Genomic DNA, 24,823 nt, shown 5'->3' with positions numbered 1-24,823 from the left:
TATAAAAGCAAATAAATCACAGTTCATTGCAAGCTACTTAGTTCTCTTATTAATTAGTATTCTACCTTCTCTTGGTTGAATGATTCTCTTGTTTCTCACATCAATGCTAGTGTGTCTGCACGCTCACTTGTTCTCAACTAAGTGAGTTACTGGTAGAAATCTCCCACTGTGAGACTTAAGAGCCCGTGAATTGGCACAGATCCATTGCATACAAAGAGCACGGGGACCTGTGGCTCCAGCCAGGTGACAAGAGGCACAGAAGGAGCCCAACAACTCAACAGGAACTTTTTGTCAGGACCTGTAGTGGTAGGACAAGGAGTAATGGGTACAAATTGACAGAAGGGAAATTTAGGTTAGATATTCGGAGGAAATAGTTCCTGTGAGGGTGGGGAGACATTGGAACAGGTTGCCCAGGGAGGCTGTGGATGCTCCAACCCTGGCTGTGCTCAAAGCCAGGCTGGGTAAGCCCTTGAGCAACCTGGTCTAGCGGGAGGTGTCCCTGCCCATGGCAGAGGGCATTGGGCCTGGATGAAGTTTATGATCCCTTCCAACCTCTCAACATTCTATGATTCTAAGACCCCAGACTATGCAGTCAAAGCCCAAGTAATCCTCCATTCAGGGGTTCCCTGAATGGACAGCCTCTGAGGCTGTCTGGCCTTTTTCACTGATAAGACACTGTTTCACAACCCTCTTCTCACTCTCTGTTAGCTCCCTGGGCAGATGACCGTTTCTGACTATTGAGATGCCAGCGTTAGAAGCGCACAAACTCGGAGAAGTGAGACCCTCCGATCACACACACAGCACGGCGTTTGCTTGCTGTGTTCCCGGCTCCGGTGTGCGCTGCGAGCCCGCTGCATTCCGAGGGGCAGCGAGGCCCGGCCACAAGATGGCGGCCGCCGCTGAGGGGGGCGCGCGGCTGCCCGGGGAGGCGCCGGGGGAGCGGAGCGGCGGCAGCATGGAGCGCCGGGGGAGTGGCGGCGGCGACGACATCGACACGGACAGCGATGAGACTGTCGTGGAGGGATCTGTGACGGAGAGTGATGTGGAGGAAGAGGAGTTCCGTAGGAGGAGGTGGTAATGCGGTGTGGCTGCGAGCGGCACCTGCCCACCTGCTTGTGTGAGGGCGGCGGCGGCTGAGCGGGCCGCTCCCGAGCTGAGAGTGTTTTGTTGTTATTGTTGTTTCTCTCTCTCTCTCTCTCTTCTTTTTTTTTTTTTTTTTTTTTTTTTTTTTTTTTTTTTTTTTTTTTTTTTTTTTTGTGTGTGTGTGTTTGTGTGTGTGTTTTGTTTGTTTCTTTTGGTTTGTTTGTTTTGGTTTTGGTTCTCCCTCTGTTCAGAGCCGTTTTATAATGCTCCTAGACCCAGTATTTTTTAGCTCTGCGAATAGTTCTTTTATTTTTACATACCGTGTGTGCCTCGGAGTTTATGCCTGCGGACCCACCATTTTAGTAACATTTTAATCAGCAGAAGTGAAATGTCCCAGAAAACAACTCGGAGAAAATAAACACTATTAAATACAGTTCGTGCTAATTCTCCCTGCGACTTCGCATTGGTGCCATTTTCATGACATTATCTCTTGTATCCTATAATATATAGGAAGGATTTGAAACCACACGCAGATCCCTATGATGGCTTTGTGGCACGGTAGTTCTTGGCAATACTTAAAGCAGCGAGGTGCCTCCCTAGTTACGGTTTTCTGTGCCTAAAATCACATACATCCCTAGAACTTGTGGGTTTTTTACTGTTTTTTACTGCTCGTGTCAGTGCTCACCCAGGCGTGTCCCCACGGCGGAGGCTGGGATGTGTGCTTTCAGATGCCCTTTGAGTTTATAGGACTGTTATATGCTTACAACCCCTTAACGACCTTATGTTTTATTTATTTTGCAAAGGTTGGCCTTTCTTAACAAGGACATTGCTTTAACAACTGAGATAAGTTTTAATGAAGGTAGGACAAATTCTTTTTTCAGTCTGGTCTGTGTTGGTTTTTCCCCTTAAATTGTTGCTTTGGATTTTGCCCGAGTCCCGATTTAAACTTGAGTGTTCTATGAAGTTCATGCTTAGGAACTGTATTCTCTTTGATTTCATTTCTGATTTTAGCTCATATTTTAAAAGACTCTTCAGCACATTTTTAGTATTTGATTAGGTTTGCTCTTAAGTTCTCTCTTCTTCCTGTGCTGAGAATCCCTGGCCTGAGAAGTGTTTGAGCTATATATAGGGATATGCTTTTTATTTACATGTATATATTTTTGTGTTTGTGTTTGTGCAGAACAAAATAAATGGATTCTGTATGCATAACAGTTGTATGTAACTCTAGCTGCTTATGGCACTTAAAAAACCCCATTAGTAATGCTAGTATATCTCTTTAACATAAAAAGTTTGAGTAGGGATATTTCAGTGTTTAGTTTACCATTAAATACTTTTAGCATAAATGAATGCACACTCATTTAGGCTCTTAAAATATTCCCTAATAATTCCCATAGAGCAGGCCGGATGAGCAAGCATGTTTTAGTTACGTAACAGTTTGTCATTACTTCTTTGACATTTTTATATGTTCCATTTGACTTGCATGCTACACGTTTTATTTCAGTGATATTTCAGATTGGCTATTCTTTAAGTGACATATGGTGTTCTTCCAGATCTGGTTGTGTTTATCAGTTTGAAAAACTGAGTGGACCATAATTTTTTTATCAACCTGCTCTGAGTTAATACAAATCTTATCTTCAGCCCGCTGAAATCTGCAGAAACTCCAATGTGTGATTTCCTAATGCTGAATCTTTTATAGCTGCTTTATAGTCTTAAGTGAGGAGAGAAGCATTTTGAACTTCGCTGTGGTTGTCCACTGGAATTAAATCCTTGCAACATTCAACATACATGGTTTGAGGCATGTCTGACTGTGTTCTGTTTGTGGAGTGGGAATTTGTCTGAGAGTTGAGTGGGGAGTTTTTGTCTCTGCAGCTGTAATGGATTGTGATATGTTTAGCATTCTGCCTGTATCTATTATATTTAGTAAGTTGGAATTAGAATTTCATCATTCACGGTTTTGTGCATACTTGTATAAAGGTAGTTTGGTTAGGAGATACATAGTGTAAATATTAATTTGATTAGTATTTTATTAGTGTTGGTAACAACATCTTAGTTTGCAAGCATAGAGTCCAGCCTTAAAAGTTTCTCTCTTTTTAATTTTTTTTTTGAGAGAATGTCTTCATTTGTATAGTCATTAAAGACACAGTGCCATCTAGGAGTACAAGTATATTTTAGTCATATGGATGAGGCAGGTCATCAAAATTGCAGTTATTAGTTTAAAAAAATAAGAGGAAAGACCCAATATCCAATGCAAAATCAGGGATGGTCCTGGAACACTAAGTGAAATGAATTTCCACTGCTGGCTGGTTTTATTAAATTCTGTTTCATTCGTGTAGTTTCAAAATCTAACGTGACAGACTATTTAGCCAGTTAAATCCAGTGCATATCAGAAGCTTTGATGCATGTAGCTCAGTTACTGAATTATGTAAAAAGTTGTGGAATTATGGAAAGTTACATAGAAATTAGGACAACCAAAATTTTAATTACTAGGGATTTGTTTGTTTGTTTGTTTGTTTCTAGGAGCTTTTTCTCCAGAAATCTGTTTTATACAGAAATTTGGTGACCGCACACGTTGTCCCAAGGCAGAACAGATAAATCCAGTAAGTCCAGCAATGATAATGTCTTCTCTAAGCATATCTAATGATTAATTGTTAATAAACCCTTGGGTTTCCCCTTGAGGGGATCTGGTGGCTTACAGCTGAATTGTATTTCATCTCGTCATCTATGTAGTACAGTCTGCAGGAATGTATCAAAGTGTCTTCTCTGGTATTTTCATGAGATTATAACCTTTCAAAATTGAGGAACAAGCCTGGGACAAAGATGAAGAAGTTGTGGAGCACAGATTTTTTAATATGTTCCCTTCAGGAGCTGAAGGGTAATCATCACAGTTGACTGTGCCAGAATACACCCTGGATTACTCATTATGAGATTAGCTATGATCCAATGGTTGATGAATTGTTTCTTTCAAAAGGAAAGAGATAATAATCCAAAATGCAGAATAAAATGTCTGCTTACATGATGATGGGGTAATTGTTTTGCTCTGTGGATAATTCTGCATTCCCTAATCTGCTAATTAGCTTGCCTTTTAACGTATTTACCGTGGTTAGTAGCTGGCCCATAAATGTCTGTTCAGTTGAGCAATTAGCTTTTCACCTGCATATGGCAGTGGAAACCTGCATTAGAGACAAACAGGTTCTCTGTTTTTAACTGTGACTGTTGCACTGTCTTTAGCCTGTATTCACCAGTCCAAAGCTCACAATCTGTGTATCCTTATTCCAGTAAAAGAGAGGTTTTTCTAAGAAGGGCTACATGGCTTCCTAGATGACAGAAATACATGGAAAAAAGATGTGCTTTCTATTGAAGTGAATGCTCTACAGCTCATTCTAGAATTGTGAATAAATTTGTCTCAACTAACAGTGTGGGAAACAGTGAACAAAATACAAAAGATGCTGTTATTTCAAAAATTTTTCTCTATAACTTTATTTTGCTCCTTGCATGTCTGAGAGTTGTCTTGGCTGAAGTTTTTCATTATTTTCTAAGCATAGAGGGAATGAGAAAAGTGCACATTTGCTCTTTCCCTTTCCCCTCTGGGAGATGATCTGACTAGCTGCTTCTTAACCTTAGCCTTTGGCTTCATGAATCTTGCCAGATTAGCCAATCCCAAGTGTAAGGACAAATGCCCAGCTCACTAAAGAAGAAGTCAGAAAAGCAAAGAAACCTATTAATTTTCACCAAATAGTTTAGGTAATTCTTAGTATTTTTGTTTTGGTGAGACCTGTATAGCAAGACACTGGAAGCTTGGTCATGCACAGCTTAGGGACAGTGTAAAATTCTTAGTTTTTACTGAATACTGTAAGGAATGGTCTTGGCTTGTCATCTTTGATACCCACATGCATACATTGCACCAATGTGGCTCCAACCACTTCAAGAGCCCACATGGAATGTACTTTCGTAGGAGCTTTCCTTGTAGTTTGTCCTCAGAAATGATCATATATGAATACAGCATTTAGATGTGATGTGATACGAAGTTTGTGCAGAGTAGATGGCTGTGAATGTTTATAGGAAAAGTAGCATCTGTTCCAGTTGTTCCAGAGAGTCTTAGCTTTCTTTGTACTTCACATAGGTTTTGGGAGACCTAGGATGTGCAGTCCTGTCTTTGATTCCATCATGTAAAAGAATTGTAAATAAGAATTTTCATCTACCAGAGATACAGTAGACATATATACAGCTTTTGTAGGATCCAGGTTCTTTTCAACAGGTCATTTTCATTATCTGTTAACATGATATTCTATAGCTTGTTCAGACAGGTGTAATGGTTGTAAGTTAGTGCTTTCCCCTTTTTTATAATTTTTTTCCTTACAGTTTGGTGAAGTGCACCAAAAGTTGTTAGGTAACACCTAACAGCTTTTAAGCATTGGTCTCTTTTTGGAGAACATCCAGAGTCACCTCATATAGTTGTCTGTATAAATAAGTGTTCAAGTGAGAAAAGTTACTGAGATTTTGCTGGAATTTCTTCACCAAAAATGAGGGCAAGATGAAAGCTGTTCCCAGTACTTCAGTCAGTGGCCAAAAATACAGGTTGTGTAATATATATGGTTTGAGAAGATCTCTCAGCCAGTGAGCAATATACTGATTTTGCTTAGAACCTAACTTTTTAGAAGACAAAACAGCATAGTCTTCTGAGTTAAAATGGTAGTTTGCTGAGATTTAAAGTGTCTCTCTGAGCAATGTTAGCCAGGTAGGGAGGTTTAGTAGTTGTTCTGTTATTCTCCTGACCTTTCTTGGTCTCTGGATAATGTCCTGTGTAAATATTCAGTTTGACTCACCTGAAGGGCCCATTTAAGCAAAAGATACAACTTTCTGCACACCATCTCTTTGCCAGGTTTTGGAATTACACCAGTCAATAATGGTTGCACAAACTAAATAATCTGTTGTGTGCCAGGGATCCTTTGGCAGGGATCCCTTTCCTTGCTACTGGGAAATTTCTGTGTCTTGCCCTTGAAGAAGTCAGTGATATATTTAAAATTGCAGCCAGTGTGTGGATAGTCCACTAGTAATACCCAGTCTTAGCTCATCAGTGAGAGAATCATTCTGCAGTTCACTTGACTATCTTAATCATTCCTAGTTTGCCTTAGACTTTGTATAAAGGCTCCTTTTTCCATACTTGAGGGAGATCTCTGCATTATTGGCAAAGGCACAAAAAGCAGGTCCATGGTCTTTGTAATAAGAAGTTGGAATTTGGCTCCTGCTATGACATCAGTGCTCTCCTTACCCACCTGCTCTTCCCTGTGCTGGTTTGTGGCAGCCCTGCCACTCAGAACTGGCTGATGTGCAAATCTTGAAGTTCCTTAAGTACCGTATTTAAGAGAGCAGTAGACTAAACATCACAGTCTTTGGAACAGCACCCTGTCTTATTTAATGAAAAAAAGTTCTCAAAAAGAGATTAAAACTGTGAGTTGAAATTAAAATACCTTGTGTTTTGTTACTTTGATGTATAAAACATCTTAACTTTGAAGCAATAGTATCTTTCTTGCAACAGTTTGTTTTCCTTGTGGGTGAATGTTCTCTTCTATAGTCTTCATTTATTTTTCAACATTTTTGTCAAATAGTACAAGTAAAAAAAAGGTTTAAGTGGAATGCTTTTGTATCTTAGTAGTAATGTATATAATAATTGGATCTAAGAATTCCATTTCCCTACTAAATTACAGAAGGAAGAAAACAAGCCTGCAATAAAACTGAGAAAATAAACAATAAAGTTTTTTGTTTACTAACTTGTTGAGTTTTTCCTTCTTTGAGGCACTTCAATCTGACACATCTGACCAGTCTCAGTCCCTACTGAAGTGAGTATAATACATCACATAGGAATTCCAGTCAGGCATAATGTAATTAAATAATTCTGTTATACTTCCATTTGCATGTTATTTTATTCCCAGTGTTCTATTGAGAAAAAGTTTTCTTGTTTGCATAGTGAAGGATTTGTATTTATGTTGATAGTACTTCAGTGTCCCATATGGTTCAAGCTGCACTTGGACTTATTTTTATTGATGATACTACCTTAAATGGTTTAAGAACATAACCAACAAGAATAACGGAACTTGGGGAAAACCATTAGACAAATAAAAACTTGTGATAAATAATATTATGCTTTTGGTTCATGGAAACTGTGGAAAGATTCAGTAGAAGATAGATTTATAACAGAAATATAGGAAGAAGTAATAGAGAATAGAAAAGGCCATTTTTTTTTCAGTTAGAGAACAAAGGTGGAAACGTTTCTAGCTCCACATAGGAAATCCGGAAGTCTTATTTATTGCATGTCCTTGTAAAGAAAAGTATACCTCTAAAATAACTGCAGCTGTTTCCACAGATAGCGGCAAACTCAAAGTACTGTAGAAATGTTCCTAAGATAAGCAGATTACAATTCTTTAAGAATTTTTTTTTTTGTATTATTTAATTCTAGGGGTTGGATAAACCACTCATCACCTACTGAAAATATTTCTAAGCCTGGTTTTTCATTAAATTCTGCAGCAGAAGAAAAACAAAATAATTCTGTAGGTATGTTGTATTTGTACAAAACCAGGAGTTGTTCTAGCTGTTGCAAAATTATTTGAAAAAATCATTTGAAAAGCTGAAGATGAGTATCCTTGTAGGTTTGTATAGAATCTGACTATATGTGCTTTTTACAAGAGTTGTTCAGTTTTTATAGTCATGGACTCTGTTTTTGTAAGTATTCTGTTAGGATTTTTTTGAGAAGTAACTGTTTCCTCCAGCCAGTGGTATATATCTGTCGCAGCGGGCTGTGGTCAGAGTGCCGCGACCTTCCTGGAGAAGAAGCGCCCTTAGAAGGACATCCCAGAGGAACAGGCGCATCTGCTGCCTGCTGTGTGATTTCAAGCTCTTTAGTGAAATCAGCTCTTCAGGGTGACACTGAAGGAAGAGACAGAGCCTTTTTTTTGGAGTTCCGCAGGAGGCTTTATTCAGCTTCTTGTCAGAAAAGTCCAGTGAGGAAATGCTCAAGGGCCAGCAGAAACAGGGTAATATAGGAAAGGCAAGGGGCGGGGTAAAACATCATCCAGTCAGCTCAGGGATTCAGGGGAGAACCAATCAACTGAGGGATCAAGGGAAGGACCAATCAACAGAGGGATTAGGGCAGAAGCGAAGGGAAAGGGCCAATGGGGTACAAAAGATTTACATAGGTGTTTGCAAAGCCTCTTGGGGGTGACAGATTTCCTCACCATGACAGGGAGAGCTGTCTGCCAGGGTTTCTCTCCCTCCCCCTCTGTCTCCCCCTCCCTGCATTCCCTCCAGGGGAGCATGTTTATATTATTGTCTGGATTCTCTCCAGGGTAGTGTGTTTGTATTAACACACTCTGGCTTAACAGCCTTCACTTATATCCAGTTTAAAATTATTTTATTGCCGTGGAATTTTCTGACAACGGTGCTGGCCACATGATGCTTGAAATGCCTTATAGATGTGTGAGGTAAACAGGTCATGGAGGGTTTCTACTTCCTTCTTTCAAACATATCCAGGAATCAGAGGCATCTGTAAGAAAAGAGAAACAAAAATGTTACTGTTCCTCAGGTCTGTATAGCATGTGCTAGTACTTAAATTGTACTTCCGTTCCTCAGCGTTCCCAAAAATGCAGGACTGACCCATCTGTTTTGCTGTCTTCCACTTGAGCTTATTTTTGGTAATCCAAGAGAAAAACATTCACTTTATTTCTGATTAGGAAATTTCCAGGGAGTCACATGCATGTTGAAACAGGATGATGAGATCAGGGGGTTTGGGATCATCACTATCCAGAGGCAGTAAGTTATTGTATTGTTTTAGCAGTATTGTCTTACTGCACTGTAATTAGAGAGGGCAGAGGCTAGGTCTCATCATGTGAAATGGGTGGCAATTCCATCTGCTGATTGTCTTTGGAAACACAAGACTCTAAACTACAGTGAAGAAATGTGACAGAATAGCTCTGGCATATTATTTGGTGACTAACAGAGCATAACCAGAAATTCTGTTGTCAGTTCCACTCAGGGAACATGACTATAGTAATTTTTAATGTCTGAAACTTAAGCCTTAATTAGTAAATTATGCCTTTTTTTTTTTTTAAGAGATGATAAGAACTTTAAAAAGTAGAAAGTTAAACTGAAATATTTTTCTGTTCTAAATTTAGGTATCAAATTGAATGGATTTCAGAAGGATTCAGAAGAGAAGGTAAGTAAGCACATAGCTGTTGACGCTGAGCACACTGAAAACAACTTTACAACTAAGCTTTATTTTCTGTTTTTTTCCATAAGAACTGTAGTTGCTAAGTTTGCAGTACACAAGGGTAGAAGCATAGCAGTGAAAGTGAGGTGGGAAAAACATCATCATGAGACAGAATCTGTAAAGGATGTTACTTAAGATGAAGTAGTCAAGACACTTAGTAGCTTAAAATGTTTCCCACCAATGAAAACCATGAGACAGGCAGTGCATTTGCAAGGTCTCTGAGGAGGAGGAGGTTATCTGTAACTGTCCTTTTGTTTGGGAGAGTCTTACTTGTGGCCAGAAACAGGTAGTAGCAGAGTTTCTGCTGAGAGGCTCTGCTTAATGCAGATGTCATATCATTACGACTGTACCATCTAGTCCCATTGGTTTGTACCTACAAATAAAAAGTTAGAATTCTATATAAATCAGTTTTACTTGGCTTTTTTTGATTTTTGGCTGATTGAGGTTTATTTCAGGGAAAAAGCAGTTCTTGGTAGAATTCACCAAAGGCAAATTTGAGTCCAGTATCAATACGGAAATTGGCCAGATAGGAACTTTGCTAACAGAGTTTTCAGTATTTGAGAGCAGGCTTTCTTTTACTGTAGCAGTGGTCACTTGGTGGATCCTTACTGAGTGCCCCGAGTGTCCAATGAGCACAGTGTTTATCATACACACCAGTCGTGCATTCATTACTTGATGTGTGCCTATTACACTATTTTACGTAGTTGCAACCTTTATCAGAAGTCTCTATATCATTCTTCAGGGTCTTTGGCTGTTTTCAATATCCCGTGTCCTTTTTAGGTGCATCTTCCTTGACCCTTGCTTTTGAGTAAGCACAGAATCACTGTTTTGCATAACTTCTGGTTTGTCAGCCTTGCAGAACTGAGCTGTCATCCTATTTGCACTTTGCATGGCTTCTGTTTGCCTAAGTTATATTCTTTATCTATTTCTCCAAGGCTGTGCTGTTCTATTCTGCTGTCCTTCTCAGAGTAAAATGCCGTTCTGTTCTACTGTCCTTATTGTTCATGTCTTCCAGCAAATATGGATGACAATGGGGTCAAATATTTCAGAACAAAGGGAAAAAATGAAATCTCCTAGGACATTATTTTCTGAAAAATATACAACTATTAATATAAAGCTATAAGTTTATTAAATTAAATGTTCTCATTGTACAGGCTTAGTCCCATAGAACAAACTCTAAATGCCTTGAAACAGAGATCACCTATTTTTAAAAGCCTCTGGAGAATAGGCAGATCAAATGCACTGAGAGTATCTCCAGAGAAGATATTTTAGGATTCTGGAAATAATCACTACAGTTGTTTTTACTTTTTGGGTATTGGCTGATGTTGGCACTAGCAAGGTCTGAGTCCCGCAGAAGGATCTTCAGTGAGATGAACCAATGGCCCTCACAAGCTTCCATGTACTGATTTGAAGCAAGGTCAGGACAGACACCTTGACAAGCAGCAATGAGTCACTGAATATCTTAGTTTTGTGTGTCCCTGAAAATACAAAATAAATCTATAAATTATCTACGCTTAGAATTCTGACACCTCACAATTAGTCTTGCTGAGTTTTCTTGGTTTTGATGATGTAGCATCACTGATTTCTGTTGTGGTTATTCTGTCAATAGTAGAGCCGGTACCATTCAATGTCTTCATTAATGGCCTGTAAAATGGAACACACTACACCCTCAGCAAGTTAGGAGATGGGAATGACTGATAGAGGAATGACTGATAGAGGAATGACTGATAGATTGGATAGTTGTGTTGTCATTTGTAGGGCCTTGAACAGATGGGAAAACTGGGAGGGGAGGAATCTCATAAAATTCATCACGTGGAAATGCAAACTTCTGTATCTGGGGAGAAATAACCTCAGGCACCAGTACAGCTGGGGAATAGCTGACAGGAATAATAGCTCTGCCAGAGAAGGACTTTGGAATCCTGGTGGACCCTCTGCTCTTGTGAGACCCCACCTGGACTACTGTGTCTGGAATTTTGTGAACATGTCACATTTAAGGGTTGAATTTCAGTTGACTTTGGGGTTTTTAGGATCTTGCAGAATTCCACCCACTCTTCAACAAATGGTCGGAGCCTTTTTCTTGGCAAATTTGTAATACATATATATGGTGTTTATACCATAGTTCTTCAAGCAGAGAAAGTTAAGCCAGTGAAGTTTTCTTTTTCCTCACTTGTTTAAAGTCTAGATGAATTAGAGAAGTTTTGTAAAAATAAAGTGTAATTCAATAAAGAAAATTAAGAAGAAATCAGTACTTAGAAACAATTTGATGCACATGTAAGAGATAGGAAACAGCTGGTGGGGGAATAATTTTTCAAGAAAGAATTAGGGATTTATACTAGCTTGCAAACTGAACCTCAGTGTATGCTGTCAGATTTCTGCCCTTTCTACTTTATTGTGTGTGAGCTTTATCTAAATCACGTCACCAGTGGTTAAAGGTTTCTTGCATTGCCTAGAATTGCCACTTGCTGGCAGCAAGACTCCAAAAATGCATTGACAGAGATTTTTCTCAGATCCATTATTACTGGCAGGAGTGCTACTATATACAAATGTTATATAGAAAAAAAACCCCACGGTTTTGGTCTCTGGAGGCATCATATATATATATATATTTTTTATTATTATTATTATTTTTTTTTTTTCTGCAGAGCATTTAAAACAGGGATAGGGGAAAAAACAGAAAAGAAATTTCTTCATGTAAGAATGGGTGGTTCTGTTGAATGTAGCTCAAAATTACTAGAAAAACAGCAGTATTACTTTTCAAAGAACAATTATGATTTTGTGTTCTGTACTCTGTGTGGAAAACTGCACCATGTAAACTTCTCAAAATCCTAAGGTTTTGAACTGAAGTTTGTGAGACTCAAATCCTCCATACCTGTATTGGTGAGTCATTGAAAACCGATACAGTCACGGACAAAGACCCTCTAACCAATTAAAGTTAGACAGTGGTATGTTTATTCACCGACAGGCGGCACGGGAGTCATCTCCAAAAGGCGTGGCCGCCCCGAACAAGGCTCTTTGCTCTCTATTTATTTTCCAAGATCTTACCTACAATACATATGCATAACCCCAGCACCTCCCATCCCCACTGTGTATTAAAATGAGGCTATTAGTCCTTCACGCGTGCGCAGTTCTTCTCTTGAATTGGGTCGGTGGTCTTGAATTGGGTCAGTGGTCTCAAAGGATGAAGTCAGGAGAGTCTTCATCAGGTCTCTGTGACCCTCTGGCACAATCCAATGTCCCCTGCTTCGTGATTGATTGATACCAAGTCCAGGTGCTGGCCATTGTTCTTTCTGGTTTCAATCTGTTCTTATGACGGTTCACTTGCTCCACTTTTTCTATAAACAAGCTCATAATACAACAGTTAGCTCTAGCTTGGGCATCTAATAATCATTAACCTACCATTTACTAACCTAACTTACATCTTGATCAATATAAATTGCTTCTAACCCTTAGCTAAAATCTTAACTCTTTAAAGTCATGCCTCATTGGATCCACATAAACACATAATCAAAACTCCTGCATTGTGTTTTACTAACTATGTATCTTAAGTTATTGTGAATATGTTTACTTCCATTATTTCTGTGGGACAGAAATTTTTAATGATTTTCTTTTAAAGCCTTGTAACACCCTCAGGTTATTTGCCATTGCTGTTGGCAATGACGTAATAACTTTGACTAAAACAGATTTAGTCTCTTTTGCCCTGGACTGCTATAGAAATCAACAGCTGAAGTTGAAACTTCTTTTGAAACTGAGAGCTCAGTCTAACTCTTGTTGATATATTGAATGAAGGAAGGCTTTGAGTCTTGTAGATTTTGCAAAGCTTGATAATAAAATGAATACACATATTTAGAAGGACAGGTGACTTCTAAAGTGAATTTTAGTTAAATGCTTTTTAGAAAGAGTTGCTCCATCCTTTTTTGTAAACCTTTTAAATTTAATTTTTATATATCTCGAAAATTAAGTAATGAATATTGCTTTCCAGAAATATGCTTCTGCCTACATGATCCTGTGGAAGACATAACAGTTCGAAAGCAACAGATACCAGAACGCACATTTCCACGTGTTTTAGATAATTGCCTCAGAGCCTGCATGACCATTATTGACACAGATAACACAGTAAAAGAGCATTCACTTAATAATGATACAGATCTCTCACTGTCATGCCCAGGGAAGATTTTCATGTACATTCACTAAACAGAATACAGAGACAAGTGAAGTTGACATCAGTGATTTGTTGAGATACCCTAGTGATTCTGAGAGTCTTAAAGTTAAAAACCCATTGCCTGACAAGTTAGAGTGTCAGGGTCATTCCTGTTCCATTGATCCATCAGCAGCTGAGAGCAGTGATGCCCTGCCAGTAGAGTTTGTGGCACCTCTGGATGCCTTGTCAGGATCAATGGTATGAGCTGCCACTCCTGTAGTGCCAAATGAGAGACAGCTTAACACCAAGGAAGAGCAGCTAAATTCAGAAACCAGTGTTCTGCAGGTAGATGATGACTGTATGCAAGTATAACCAGAGTTTAATTCATATTTGAAATTTTATGTTTATCATAAAATACTTAATGAAGTTGCCACATTACTTGAAGATTGGAATCTTAGTAAAGAATAAACTAGCATCAGTAATTTGCATGTTTAAATAATTTTAGTTGTCTTTGTTATAAAAGTCCAGTACTGTTACCTGTTTGGATGTATCCATGTTATGAAAACAGCTAAGCTTGCTGGCATGGGAAATCCTAGTAAAGTTAATTTATTGACTGATGTGGAAACCTAGAATCAGCATGGAATTTTCCAAAATTGTATAGCCCCTGTTCATCTTCTGTGTCTCACGTTCTCTCCAAAACACTATTCTGTTATTTCATTGTAGCATACCGGCATATACCAGCCAATTTCGTCTGCAGGTACCTACTGTATCCTGTTCTGTTTTTGATCCAGTCAATGGTGTGCTGTTTTCTTTTGTCATAGTTCTCACTGCTGTAAATGCAAATGCTTTGCAAATATCACAAAATAGATTATAGCTATGTCTTTCCTATATATTAGGAAGATTATTCAGTGGGGATTTTTTACACATGTACTTAGAAGTATATTTATTGAGCTTAGTTCTGCCATTGCAAGACATACTGAAAAAAACTGAGGCATGTGCTTAATGTTCTTGTCCTCTCCTGGAGAAACCAGTATGTATGGAATGGATACAGCATGTGATCCTTCTTGTTGCTTCTTGTGCTGTGAAGGTGTTCTGTAACACATCATTTCTACTCAATAACACCAATGCAAAAATATGGAGAGGAGCATGAAACAAAAGCCATAGTTTCTTCCTGTTTATATTATAATAAGGGAAAGAGAAGGATTTATAGGAGACATAGGTATATGCTGCAGAGTATATTAAGCATCTCTTGTAAACCTGCAACCTGATTCTCTGCTCTGTATTGTATTCGAATAATCTGGAGCTGCAAATCAATAACCAGTCATGTAAAGCTGGCTATTTAAGGTAGTTTTACAACCCACAATGGCATAAAGCATCCAAAACCTGTAAGTTAATTCTGTCTTTTCCTACTAGTATTAACTGAATATATCAGCATGTAATTAAATGTGCCACAAAGATAGCTAATTTCAAGGTGCTGAAAGGTCCACAGGCCGATTGTCTCAGAGTCGTAGCACTTAGAAAGCTCTTTCAGTGAAGTATTGATTTCTGAAATCTGTAGCACAGCTGTGTGAAGATTAATGTACGGATTTACTCAAAATTGCAGTTAAAATTGAGAAGCAGAGTCTTGTTGAAATTGAGATCTCTAACCTTTTGTCGAACAACAGTCAACATTATCCTTTATCTGATGTTCTTAAAGTCAGACGGTAGGGAAGCAATTGCTAAGGAAAAAAATCCAGTTAATTTGTTATTAACTGTTGAATTGTAGCAGTATGTTGTTCACCTTGGTCTTTTCTCACCCTTCTTTCTTCAGAGTATTCTTGTGGTGAAACAAGTATCCAAAAGAGGAGAGCCTGTACTGACTTGTAAATGCAATCAGGATGCTGGATACACCATATATTTTAGTATATGGTTTCTTATAAAGCAAGTGTGGGGTTTCTTTTCTTTGAAATGTTTTTTCTCATTCTCTAACCCCACTCCCATTGTAGATGTGGATCCATGCAAAGTACTGTCATAGTTTTCTAAGCTAATATATTTGATTTTCCCCAGCTACCATACCATCATTAAGGTTGGAAAAGACCTTTGGGATCATCAAGTCCAGTTGTCCAACCATGAACCACTGTGTTTACCACTAAGCCATGTCCCCAGGTGCCACATACACATGTCTTTTGAAGATTTCCAGGGATGGTGATTCCATCACTTCCCTAGTCAGTCTGTTCCAGTGCCTGGCCATACTTCTTGTGAAAAATGTTTTCCTCATACCCAGTCTAAGCCTTCTCTGGTAGAGGCCACTTCCCCTTGTCCTATTGTTTTTTACCTGAAAGAAGAGACCAGCCCCCACCTGACTACAAACTCTTTTCAGGTAGTTATAGAGAGCAGTAAGGGCACTGCTGAGACTCCTTTTCCTCAGGCTAAACAGACCCAGATCCCATGTTAACATGCATTGTCTCTTGACCCAGAGGGACCACTCCTAAGAAGGCAGTTCCCCTCTTCAGTAACCTCTCTGCTAAATATGTAAATGAAAAAAATTAATCAGTGTATTCTCCATTTCTGTTTGTACTACAAGAAGGGACTAACCATTTCTCCCACATAATTGTGAAATCATTTCTATGAATGTGTGCTGAGGGTGTGTCCTAAAAGCTTTCAGCATTACTCAAGTATGTAGTAAAGTAATGAGTCCCCAGATTTCAGGAGCTTGAGTGATACACAGCAGCATGTCATAGTCACATGGCTAAAACAGTGAATTAACTCAAGCAACTCAAATTAATTTCTATGTGGTGACCTGTCTTTAGGGTGGGATTAGAGTTAAGTCTCTGGTATACATGAATCATTTAAGTTCCCCTTCGCACAGTTGAGGATGAGGTGAATCTCTATAATCTCAGAGCAGCTCTTCCTCTTTACAAGTGGTGGGGAAATGAGGATGCCTGGTGTCATCTACATGCCTGGCTTTTGGAAGATTGAAGGTAAGTGAAGTGAGTCTCAGCTGTAGTAGCTATAGCTCAGGGATGGTGTATCTTTAGAAATAACTGCTCAGCTGGGAGTTACTGAACTTTGGGTGGAACGTGGATCTCACCTATTGTAAATTTTTAGGCTTCTGCAACAGTGAGATGAGGTGGGCTATCTTAAGACATCTCAAGCATCACGTTATTTTTTAGGACAGGAGCACATGTCCGTAGGAAACTGAAATGAATCTGTTGTCATTTCAAGTGTCCAATCAAATAACTTTCAGGTACAACAACTTTTTTCTTTGCTGTCATCCAGCTTACATTTATGTTTTAAATTGTGACTCTGAGTAGCCTAATTCTCTTGGCTAATTCTGCCAGGTACACATTGCATGGCATACTGCTCCTGGCACTGGATTACCTCTCCTGTGGTAGCCTCTATCTTTCATACTTGTAGAATTCTAGTTACTCACTTAAGCATTCCCTCAATTCTCTGCAGGCATACAATTTAAAACAGAGCGTTCCTGGAGCTCTTTTATGTACAGCTCTTTGTTTTATTTTTGTGCCTACCAGTTGCTTCTAATATTTCTCTTTTTTTGTCACAGCCTGTGGGTGGTCAGCAGAGAGAGAAAGAAGAAATTTCAGATTACTTGGATGCCACCTTTAGTGAAAAGCAAACTGGTGGGGGACATTTATATTCAGTGGAGCCTGCAGCATGTGCAGAAACAGACCAAACAACATCAAGGTAAGCAAGACCTCCTCAGGAAACTACAGAGAGTGTTTCCTCTCATCACCAAATACTAGAAGGGAATGGTTCACAGTGGCTCACAGTGTAACAAGAAACAAATCGTAGCTTTTTAAGTACGAGAAATTTATGCATAATTATTTGTAAATTATTTTAATATATTAATGTAATAGATACAAAGCGTGTAGAGTACTCATTTGTCATGTGAACGACTTTAAATGATCAAAGAGAAAGATTTTACCTTTTATTTAAAGATCTGGGAGTTAGTTTCTCTCCTGATTTACTCCTTAGAGTTAGTTTCTCTCCTGATTTACTCCTTATTTAGTACTACCTAAGTTTGCCTGCTATTACAGTGTTCCTTTTGAAATAAAATTTCAAAATATCTTGGCTCTACTGTAAACGTTGATTTATGTAGAGAATATTTTTGTTGATTCCAAGCAAATCTCTTGTCAGTAAAATTCAGAAATCTACTTCTGAAGATAATCAGGATCTAGAAACTATCATGTGGCAACAAATAATTCTGAATGAGTGTGCAGAAGCTAATCAGAGGAGAAGGAGCAAGAGAATTGACAACAAACGGAGTAAGATACTCTATGTTCTTATCATACAGATTATTATTTGAACAAATATACTGAGTCAAATATAATTAATAATTTTTCCAGTATATTGTGGCATGGTTTTCTTTTAAAAATATGGTATAAACATTCATTTTAATAATTAAAGTTACTGATAATTTCCCTTCTTCTGAAGATCCTTATATTAGCAATGTAACAGTCAGCTTTTTTGCATAAACTCTGTAAGAATTGTGAGATGTTTTTCAGGATGCAATTCTTATTACAGAGTTTCATATGAAAAAAATTATGGTATGTTCTGGAAGGGAGAAGGGAATTGTTTTTTTGCAGAGTGAAAAGGTAGATCCTGAGCTACATTTACTGATCCTTCTGCCATTTAGTGTTCTGTGTGCAAAATCATTGTCAGAGCAGTGCCATCCTCAAGAGTTGACCTATACAAACCAGTTTATTCTCTTTTGAATAGAATTTGAATAGAATTTGCTGTTGTTACCTTGTCTACAGGATTATAGGGCCTTTACTACCACTGAGCACTCTTTTGAAGTATTTTTATTTGCAATACGTTTTGTTAGAGAGAATGATTGCTATTTTTATCTTTTGAAAGTACATGCAGAGAAATTCTTGACCTTGCAGAGGAATTTTGTGGGATAATAAAGAATTTCCTCACTCAAGTGTTCATTCCAGCACCTTTAAGATTAGATCTTATCTGTTGGGGTTTTTTTGTTTAAGTCCACTCAGATAGGGTTTTTTCATTTACCTACAATCATTTAAACATCTTACAGAGTTTGTAAGTATTTGAATTGCAACAGCTACATTGTAGACCTTAAAAAACACAAAGAAGTCCACTTCCAGTTACAGGATCTGATTCTCTTTTGCAGGATTTAATTATTCACAGTGGAAGCACCATTTTGATGAGATTTAAAGTTGAATGCCTAACTATTCATCTGTTTAAAATCAACTTGCTAGTTTCCACTCAGTAAACAAGTTACTGATACTTTAGCATGGTTTCTAAAGAAAGAGTTGCACTGCCTAGGGAGGCAGATTGGTGAACGGATCTAGCAAGCTTACCTCTCTTTTACATCAAACCTGTCAGGAGTCCATGAGTCATCTTAGTTTGGTAATTCACTCTAAAAACCACCCCATGATAAGTTTTGGGTTGGGTCTGCATGGGTCACTTGTTTTATACAAGGTCAGGTGCATGGAAAGCTCTAGGGAAGGCAAGTGGAAGTAATGGGAAATCGATCTCTTCAAGGAAGATTTTAATGAGGTAAAGTGTAACATAAAACTGCACATGATTCTGTTTATGTCTGTGCAATTTAATCCCTCCTGAACTGCTTGGCTGGTTTAGACCAGCTTTGACTAGTGACTGGATATCTTAAATGACTGACATCTTACAAGGCTGGACAGCGGAGAAAGACTGTGTGCTCAGCTGAGGGGAACCCCTATCTGTTAGAGTCTAAGATTCTGCTCAGATTCAAGAATTTAAGAATGTTTGGAAGTAGTCCAAGCTCTCATTGTCCACACACAAAACATCAGGCTGTGTGAGAAGAACTATAGGTTTTAGTATCTATTTCTGGTGTTGCCAAATTGATTTCTGCCTTTTTTGCTTTCATGTATTCTCTATCTTCTTTGCACGTTTATTTGTAGCTCTGTAGCCCATTATTGTATTCATAATGTTAGCCCCACTACTTTTCCCTACCTTTTCCCTACCCTGATAGGCAGAAAGACAAAATACATTCCAGAGGCTCCAACCTGGGGGTATAAGGCCCCTATCCTCTGTTGGTTCTTCCTGGGAGCCAAGGTTGAAATCAGCTCTTTGACACACATTTTCATAAAGGAAGTTTAGTTCCTGTCTGAAGGGGGAAGATTCAGAAAAGGGTTGAACTTGGGGGGGAATTACCTCACCACTTGTGTCTCTGATTGGGAATTTTTGTCAGTTATGTTAATTTGCTAAACTTTTAAAACTGTATTCACCCCATGCAGGGATGTGCATTTTCCATATCTGACCCCCAGGGGCCTCCAATAAAGACCAGCCTTTATTATCTTCCATACTAGTATTGCCTTGTTTGTTGTGTGTTGTTTGATTTTTAGGTTCTGGGAGGCATCACTGGCACCTAGGTGGAATTTTAGGACCTATGAGGACCCGCTACAGCTTGTGAAGAGGAGCAATGTATATAGCTGCTGTCCTAAGAGTTTTCATTCTTAGATGAATAAATGACCTAGGCCTGCACTATGTTTATTTTCAAATGATTCTCCCGTTCTTTCTTTCTTCCCTTCTTTCTTCCCTCCTTGTTTTTTGTCAGAGGCAGTAGCCAGGATGCTCTTCCCCACGGTTTTAAGGGATGTTGGAATGGCAGTGCTGGTGAAGTGCAGAACAGCTCATCTGTGTACTGGAAATAATTTAGGCTAATCTGAAAATTGTGATGGCTGCATAATGGGAGATAGTGTTTTGTAAAATACTAAACTAAACATTAGAAACAGTCTCTTTAAATTTTTACTTTGTACATTTAGACCTCATGTTCACCTTTCACTTGTTGCAGAAATGACCAAGCTTGTGAAGTAATGAGAAAACGTAACCTGAGGGAGCTAATCTCAATCACTATCCTAGTGTAAACACTTGCTCACAAAGCAGAGGTTTTAAAAGACAGATGAGTAAAAAAAATGGTGGATAAATTTGACTTCTAAGAAAAGTTAAATTATTGAATAACTGACTAGTTATTGAAATGGTCACCTTACAATGATTTGAATGCAGAAGAGTGGTTTTACTATCCATTGGGAAGCAGTGCACCTTGCAAAAATGTCTTTAGTAAAGAAGTCTGAAGTTAAAACGCTTCTATGTAGTCATATTTCTGTGTGTTGAATTTCAGTTGGAGTTTTGTTATGAAATGCACTATGACATCCTGTGTTAAATGGCTCTATTATTCAATTTGTGATGTGTTTTTTGAGATTTTAATTTCTACTGGATTGAATGAACATTTGTTTCTTCAGGAAACTTATTTGCTAACTTTGATATGAAGTGAAGCCAAGATACTTCTCTGTGCAACAGATCTTTTACGTTATTTTTCAGGACGAGAAGCCTTTGGTAGGAATTCTGTAAATCCAACTCGCCCCCTTTCACTTTCAACAATCCACAGGAGGAATATGTATGGTGAGAACTTACTGCATAGAGCTGTTATTCACCAAGACATAAACCTTGTACGTAGGATAATAAAAGCCGGTGGAAATGTAAACGCTCAGGATTATGCTGGTAAGTTGCAATTGTACTAAAATACTACTTTCAGTACAAGTACCTGCCTTTAAGTAATAAAAGTGGACAAGACTGGTCAATTGATCAAGTGTGTGACTGGTCAATTGTTTATTTAATTTTTATTGGTTTAACTTAGTACTTGTTCATGGGAAAACAGGTAGATCTAGTTATGAAAGTACACAAGAAAAGAAAAATTTGAGGGAGAAGTTAAGCATTTGAAAAAGTTACGAAGTGATGCAGTTAGGTTTACATGCCTTAGTTCGGTGATTCCATGCATGCTTGTCACAAAACAGTTCCTAATTAAATTATCAACTTCATAGGTGCTAAATTTGGGGGGTATTTTTTGTCCATATCAGTGGCCAACCTGAGACATCAAGATACAGGTTTTCCAGTTAAATTTTTCAGGAACTTTGATTTCATCCTTTACATCTTGAGAGAAGTTGAGCAGTGTTTTGAATATTTAAAGTTGTGATTACTTGGTATTTTCCATTTTTTCTTTGTCTTGCGTAGGGAGAAAAATCTTGACAAAGAGCAGCCCTCTGATAATTTTTTGATTCAAACAATTTGCCTTATCCAGTTTTGTGGGTGTTACTCTGTGTTAAAGACTTCACTACACCGTAATTATTACTTGGTTGTTTCAAGTATAAGACTGATCCTAATCTGCACTTCCCTGTCTCATCCATTAGTCTCTGAAAAATTTCAGTAACAAAATAAGAAAGCTGTTTCAGACAGCTGGCTCTTCTGCTAGAAAACCTAATTCTTACAGTTTTTCCATATTGTGCTAGGAGCTAGGATTTCACAACTCTCCTGTGGGAAAGAAAGAAAAAAACCCCCACATTCTGCAGTTACAGGCTATTGCATAATGCAGGCATATAATGGACCAGAATTAAGGTTGAAATAATCTGACTTCTGAAACATATTGAGAGATAGATTGGGTCAGCAGTAAATCTGAGACTTTTGTAGCACAGGCATTTGAGTGAACAGCATGACTTGTAATATGTACTAATGTGTGCTGGAGGCAGATGAGGAAATATTTTGTTGGTCGGGTTCAAAGCCCTTTGTTGACAGCTGAGAAATGGTGATAGTTGGGTTCAGCTGCAGCCACAGTAGGCAAGTGTACTGAAGTGCAATGGTTCTAGGTTTTGGGGTCACAGCTGCTTCCTTTTTCTGCCTTTGCATATTTTGCTAGGCCACCATTTTTTCATCCCTCAGACTCTGGCTGCTGTTTTTTTGGTGCAAAAGGAGCAGAGCTGCACAAAATATCTTTTATTTGTACTCCTTGAAGAGATGAAAGGTTGACCTGGCCCTGCTTCTCTTCTTTTCAGTAAGGCAGGTGTAATCAGAAAGAAGTAGACTTAACAGACTTGTGTCATTTTGGAACACACTTTCATCTTGGTCTCTTTGGGCCATTATTCTGAATATTACGTTTTGCTTCTGTGTCTGTTCTCTTCTTTTAAAGTTTCCCCTGAGTGATTATCCATATCTTAGCTTAGTATTTTTTCCTTATTCCTATGCTATCGTACTCTGCTTCAGTACATTATTGAGTTTTTGGGAACTTCTGTTGTTTATTTTGTTTTGAGGGGTTTTTTTCCTCCTTTTTATTTCCTCCTACATCAGCATGTAGGATATAGCCAGCATATTAGAGATACTGTCTTGTGCTCGAAGTTTGAGTCTTGACTCACTTTGTGCGGAGGGATCTGAAAACAGCTGCATTGAAACTTGCGTTTCTCCCTGATTTGGAAAGTGCACAGTGTCCTTGCAGACTCATGTTGCTAATCTCTAGTGATTATTAACTGAATGTGTTGCAGGTGCAGTTTTTCCAAATCTTTTTATTAGATCAGGCAGAGGATACTTTTTACTAACGGAGAAACTAGTACATTCCCCTAAATGCAGATTTTTAACAGATTTCATAATAAACCTAGTCACTAGGAATATACTGTATTCAGGCTTGAGTTGTGTGTAAAAGAGGCTTGGGAGTTTCTCTCTCTAGTGAAATTAAGATAATTTTGCTTAATGGGACTGAAACATTATCTCATTAAGCCTTATTAATTCACATAATTAGTATGTGAATTAGGCCCTGACAACCTTCTGATAATGGAAAATTGTTGAAGAGTAAGACTACCCATCAGAGTGATCTTCTGGGGAACATGTTAGTTTTAGAGCTGGAAGTTAGGATGTGGAAGATCCTCTGGGTTTTTCCCTTATGTCTCTCACCCTGCATGTTTAAGGACCTGATGCATGGTTATGCTAAACCCAGTTCAAAGACTTAAATTCCATATTTTTCCTAAAACAGCTCTTTCATAAAGTAGAATTCATGTGATATTTTGGGTTTTTTCCATATACTTGGGTGTGAATATGGAATTTCACTAGGGATTTTTCATTTATTTGAACACTCAAACCGTTCTCTGTTCTTACAAACATTTTTATTTGGTAGTAATAATTGATGTCTTTATTTTTGTCACTTCTTTCTTACTTACCCTCTTTAACATAGCCATGTAAATACAAGAGCGCAGTGAAAAATTATCTTGTCCGTAAAATAGCCTATATGTTTTACTCCAGGAGAAATTACTAAAATATGGGATGAATAATTTTTATTCTCTCCTTTCACAACAGAACTATCAAATCTAAAACTAATCTTGTTACAGCAGCATCCGCTTCCTCAGTAGGTGCAAATTTTGTCAAAAGCATGAGATCTCCCAACCCTTGTGACATTCTCATAAACATTTCTTCATACATCTTCCTGGAATGCATAAGTTTTTACCATTTCAATATATTCTGTCAAGTCTTCATCAGAGAGACAGCCTAAAACTGACATAAATTTCTAGAGGTTTTTTTTCACCCAAATGTGAAATACATGTTGTGGTTTTTTTTTGTAGGCTTGACTGCATTACATATAGCAAGTGTGGAAGGCTTTTATAGGATAGCAAATCTGCTTTTGAAAGCAGGAGCTGATGTTAATGCTACACAAAAGGAACAAATAACACCCTTGCAAGATGCAGTTAAAGGAGGCCATTACGAGGTATATTCTGAATTGATCACAAAGTATGATTTAGGAATAGGAATTGTGGCTGCTGTTGAGTACAGAAGATCACAAAATATTTTTGTATGCGGCTAGTCTTCCTAGATTATAGGTAAATTCAGGAGCTTGCAAGTCCTCTCTGCCTGATTTCTATTCAAACCTTATGCTTAACAAGGTCTGTCCAAAAGGAGAATTTTTTTCTGTTTTGAACAATGGCTGTACTACTGAGGAGTAGATGGCTACAGTTTAATACTATTCACTAATTTTGTAATCACTCTGCAGAGTAATTTCTGACTTGAGCAGTCTTCTGGACTATTAATGAATTTTTTTTTCATGATTTAGGCGTTGTGGATATATGGCATGTCATCACAGTCGTGCACACCCATGTATGAACACAGAACGTGGAGGATTATGAAGAAATAGCCTTATATTTTGTAGGGTCTTAAACTGAACACTAACTGAATAGTCAGTTTGAATTAATGGTAAAATTTCTTGCCAGATGTAGTGGTTTCATAACCCTGTGTCTGAATTACAGATCCGCTTTCAGTCTGGTAGTGGTCACCTACACCTGTCTGTGCATGTTCCTAGAATGACCCAAATTCATTTAGGAGTTCTATGTGTCCCTTTTATCTGCTAGCCATTTTTTTTCTGTAGACCTGAATATATGCTGCCTAATTCTTACTGATTTCCAAGATTTTAAAGGTTCTTTTGGGAGGTGGCTAAGAAGTTTTGTTCCTGAACATTTGGTCTTTTTCACAACTGAGATGAGACTTTGTTTCTCCTGGAAAAGTCTCTATAAAGCAAAGAGGAAAGGTAGACTTCT

General features: G+C 38.2%; 1 protein-coding gene across 1 annotated transcript in view; it reads left to right on the top strand.

The window, feature by feature from the left end:
* The first annotated feature begins 742 nt into the window (after nt 1–742).
* The window catches only part of ANKRD31 (ankyrin repeat domain 31), a 66,535-nt gene continuing 42,454 nt past the window's right edge, over nt 743–24,823 (top strand). The window contains exons 1-10 of the mRNA XM_058424056.1: nt 743–1,071; nt 1,887–1,942; nt 3,601–3,680; nt 6,877–6,920; nt 7,538–7,632; nt 9,249–9,289; nt 17,026–17,165; nt 17,619–17,746; nt 20,802–20,981; nt 23,858–24,000. Of these exons, the coding sequence (XP_058280039.1) occupies nt 743–1,071; nt 1,887–1,942; nt 3,601–3,680; nt 6,877–6,920; nt 7,538–7,632; nt 9,249–9,289; nt 17,026–17,165; nt 17,619–17,746; nt 20,802–20,981; nt 23,858–24,000 (1,236 nt within the window). The remainder of the gene's footprint in view (nt 1,072–1,886; nt 1,943–3,600; nt 3,681–6,876; nt 6,921–7,537; nt 7,633–9,248; nt 9,290–17,025; nt 17,166–17,618; nt 17,747–20,801; nt 20,982–23,857; nt 24,001–24,823) is intronic.

Source organism: Hirundo rustica, chromosome Z (genome assembly GCF_015227805.2).
Source record: "Hirundo rustica isolate bHirRus1 chromosome Z, bHirRus1.pri.v3, whole genome shotgun sequence".
NCBI lineage: Eukaryota > Metazoa > Chordata > Aves > Passeriformes > Hirundinidae > Hirundo > Hirundo rustica.
Note: the sequence above shows the minus strand (reverse complement) of the source record. Positions and strands in the feature narration are given on the sequence as shown.